Genomic DNA, 4,407 nt, shown 5'->3' on the forward strand with positions numbered 1-4,407 from the left:
GTTGTAACCATTGTGACAATAAAGCCAATAAAAATATCCTAGAGAGTGTCTCAACCTTTATCTTGAACTCAAAAAGATTTATATAACTATAATTATCTATATCTATTATAATGTACTATAAGGTACTATAATGCCTTACCAGATTTATATAACTAGAATTATCTATATCTATTATAATGTACTATAAGGTACTATAATGCCTTACCAGATTTATATAACTAGAATTATCTATATCTATTATAATGTACTATAAGGTACTATAATGCCTTACCAGATTTATATAACTAGAATTATCTATATCTATTATAATGTACTATAAGGTACTATAATGCCTTACCAGATTTATATAACTAGAATTATCTATATCTATTATAATGTACTATAAGGTACTATAATGCCTTACCAGATTTATATAACTAGAATTATCTATATCTATTATAATGTACTATAAGGTACTATAATGCCTTACCAGATTTATATAACTAGAATTATCTATATCTATTATAATGTACTATAAGGTACTATAATGCCTTACCAGATTTATATAACTATAATTATCTATATCTATTATAATGTACTAATAATCTTAATGTTATAAACATAAACAGCAAACATACTTATGGTTATAAATAGCACTTACTATAAACACAGTGTGAATATGATATACTCGCCCCTTAAATCAACATGGACTTGTATTTTTAGCTTATTCATAATATTTAATGTATATAAGCCTAATATTCAACTACTTATGAGTCACTCTGTGTGTATTTTGAACTCCCAGGGAGTATTTAGTAAAGGTATATGTCTAAAACTGACTCATTACTCTGGTGAGGTCAAGACGTAGTACAGCTTGACTTGTGACCTTTCATAAGCAGTTAGAGTTATCTCCCCTTTACCATACGACTTGCACTTTGTATATATATAAGTTGTCTTTTTTCAATTTTTCATTTCACTATAAATTATAATATATTTATATGCTGATTTATACAAATGCATGCAGGAGAGAACTGATATAGGCATAGCCTGTTGTTCAATCCAATTCATACAACATCATGAATAAAATTTGTTGAAATGAAATGAAAGCCTTGGATCTACTTCCAATTCTGCACCCACGTGTAGAACGTCCCTGTCCTCCATACCTACAAATGCCCGACACTATTAATCCTGATTGCTGTCAATATTTCTGTTTACAGGAGAGAAAGAGTCAAGGCTCTCTTGGTGACAAGTGTACACTATGTCATGAGAAAGTATATTTGCTGGAACGACTGATGGAGAACAATAAACTCTACCACCGTACATGCTTCAGACAAAGTGACCTATCTCCCACCAGCAAGATATACACACGCCCGATATCACCTGGTGGCCCCAAACCACGCCGTGCTAGGGACAGTGAAAAATCTGGTAATCTTGTTGCTAGATTGAATGAATTGAAAAAAAGTACTGCTTCTATCAATCGTTGTGTTGATCAGAAGAGAAACATTGGCCCTATGCCAGTATGGAAACAGTCCCATTCAGACATGGAATCTGATTCTCCAGGCACAGGTATGCCAAGGGAAGAATTATCACACAAAGTGTCACCAGTTAGGAACCTCGGTGAGAATCAAAATATTGTGCACATGGACACATCAGTGAGGGACAAGTCCCCTGTGTCCCCGGGGTCTCCTGTGTCTCCTGGGGCTAAACCCAAAGCCAAGCCTAGGGGCAGTATCAAATCCAAAGAGGATGTAAAATCAGTCAAGAAGGAAAGTGTCAAAGCTCCTCCCAGGAAAAAAACTTTTAAATCATCTGACACATCCTCTAATGCCGATTCTCCACGTGCACCTGCCTTACCAACTTCCACACCTCCCTCATTACGACTGGCTGGAGACTTCCAAAGTCCTACTTCCCCTTCTCCGAGGCCTGTTCTCAACAAAAAAGGTCCACCACTGGAAACTCTGCCACCTTCCACAACAGCCAAACATTCCTCAGAACTGAATTCTTCTCATAAACCCAGCTCTCCCCATTGCTTCAAATATCCTTCAAATTCTGAATCTCCCAGGGAAACCTCAACATCTTCAGTGAATCTCAAAACTGACAGAAAAATTCATTCAAAGATTGAAGAAGAGGATCTTATGATAGACAATGCACCACGCAAGCCTCCCAGATCTCTACCAAGGGGAACAACTCCAAGGGATGTGGAGCAAGCTGTGAAGTTATCAGACCATGGTTTCTTTGGCACAGTCAGCCCAGGGACAAAGAAGGGTCACAGTGATAATGTGCTATCAGACGATGGTTCCTTTGGCACAGTCAGCCCAGAGACAAAGAAGGATCCCAGTGATAATTTGCTATCAGACCATGGTTCCTTTGGCACAGTCAGCCCAGAGACAAAGAAGGGTCACAGTGATAATGTGCTATCAGACCATGGTTCCTTTGGCACAGTCAGCCCAGGGACAAAGAAGGATCCCAGTGATAATGTGCTCAGTGGACTACTCAAGAATCTAGCAAATGTAAGATACAAAGGGGATAGTGCTAATTCCTCAAAACACAATGACAAACTTGCCGATCTAAATACATCAGATACATCTGACAGTGATCGGCCAGTAACATTGTCTGGCAGAGCAAAGCCTCGTGTCATGAAACGGGCAGTGATAACCAGCAGCAAAATCGAGGTCATGTCTGTAGTGAAGGATGTCAAGGGGATGGAAGGGCCCACAAAGCAAGCTGGAAAAAGAGATAATGGCATCAAGACAAGTGAAATCAAATCGGGAGAGAACGTCCCTGCTTGGAATAGTCGTAGGAATGTGCAGGCCAAGACGGACAAGAATGGTGGAAAAAACTACAGCAGATCGAGGGATGAGGACAAAACCAGTAAATATGTAGAAAATAATTTGGCTATTAACTGTCAGGCTGATCAGACAACTAATAAAGTAAAAGATCGACCCGCTAGACCAAAAACACCAGAAGTTTTGTCCAGAAAACATATCAAGGATAATGTAAGGGTGTCGTCCGGGCAGATAGAGAAAAAGATAGCCAACCGAGGCACTGAGCCACAACCTGGTGCACACAGAATTGAGATAGGTAAACCAATTGTTACAGAGAACAAACAGAAATCTACTAAGAAACCAGAAGTAAAAAGCAAACTTTCACCAATTCCTTCTGAGATCAATACAGCCAGGGAACAGAGACAAAATTTAAAGAAAATTACTGTTGATGTGAAATTTAATTTTGAAGAAGCCGGTTCTAAGCAGGAGAGCCCTAAATCTCCTCCTCCTCCTCCTCGCCCCCCTCAGCCCTCACCTCATGATATTAAGGAGCCGAGGCGGTCCATCAAGAAACACAGATCCCCAAACTCTCCAAGATCAACTGGCTGGCTCAAAGATGTAAGTATTACAAAGTTTATGTTCTCCTATAAATACAACTTAATTTGTTATGCAGCATGTTACCAACCCTTGTGCAAAAATAGGCACACAGAACAAGGACGTTGAAATGGACCTAAAACTTCACTCTATTATAAAAGTAGTTTTTATCATGTGCAGAATGCATGAAACAACTTCATCTCAATAACCCATCGGCCTAGGGTGATAATTTGGCAAGTAGCATGCTTGGATGAAGAGCTACCAGGTTTGTTCAAATGAATGACCTTGACCCACTCTCAATGTCATAGGTGTCAAATGTTTAAAAAACAACTTCTTTTTAATAGCCAAATGTCCCATGGTGATGATACTTAACCAGTAGTGTGCTGAGATGATATTAAACCAGTAGTGTGCTGAGATGATATTGAACCAGTAGTGTGCTGAGATGATATTAAACCAGTTGTATACTGAGATGATATTTAACCAGTAGTATGCTGAGATGATATTGAACCAGAAGTATGCTGAGCTGATATTGAACCAGTAGTATACTGAGATGATTTTTAACCAATAGTACACTGAGATGATATTTAACCAGTAGTATACTGAGATTATATTTAACCAGTAGTATGCTAAGATGATATTGAACCAGTAGTATGCTGAGATGATATTTAACCAGTAGTATGCTGAGATGATATTGAACCAGTAGTATACTGANGTATACTGAGATGATATTTAACCAGTAGTATACTGAGATGATATTTAACCAGTAGTATACTGAGATGATATTTAACCAGTAGTATACTGAGATGATATTTAACTTGAGATGATATTTAACCAGTAGTATATTGAGATGAATTTTAACCAATAGTACACTGAGATGATATTTATCCAGTAGTATACTGAGATGATATTTAACCAGTAGTATACTGAGATGATATTTAACTTGAGATGACATTTAACCAGTAGTATACTGAGATGATATTTAACTTGAGATGATATTTAACCAGTAGTGTGCTGAGATGATATTGAGACAGTAGTGTGCTGAGATGATATTTAACCAGTAGTATGCTGAGAT

At 37.7% G+C, this 4,407-nt stretch overlaps 1 protein-coding gene across 1 annotated transcript; it reads left to right on the forward strand.

The window, feature by feature from the left end:
- Positions 1-1,193: 1,193 nt before the first annotated feature.
- On the forward strand, positions 1,194-3,359 carry LOC110458293 (uncharacterized protein DDB_G0284459-like; the record flags this gene model as incomplete). Its single annotated transcript, XM_021509933.1, has 1 exon — positions 1,194-3,359. A coding segment is annotated over one exon (2,166 nt), but the record flags the coding sequence as incomplete, so codon positions are not given.
- Positions 3,360-4,407: the final 1,048 nt, after the last annotated feature.

The sequence above is a fragment of the Mizuhopecten yessoensis genome, unplaced genomic scaffold (genome assembly GCF_002113885.1).
Source record: "Mizuhopecten yessoensis strain PY_sf001 unplaced genomic scaffold, ASM211388v2 scaffold9537, whole genome shotgun sequence".
Classification (NCBI taxonomy): domain Eukaryota; kingdom Metazoa; phylum Mollusca; class Bivalvia; order Pectinida; family Pectinidae; genus Mizuhopecten; species Mizuhopecten yessoensis.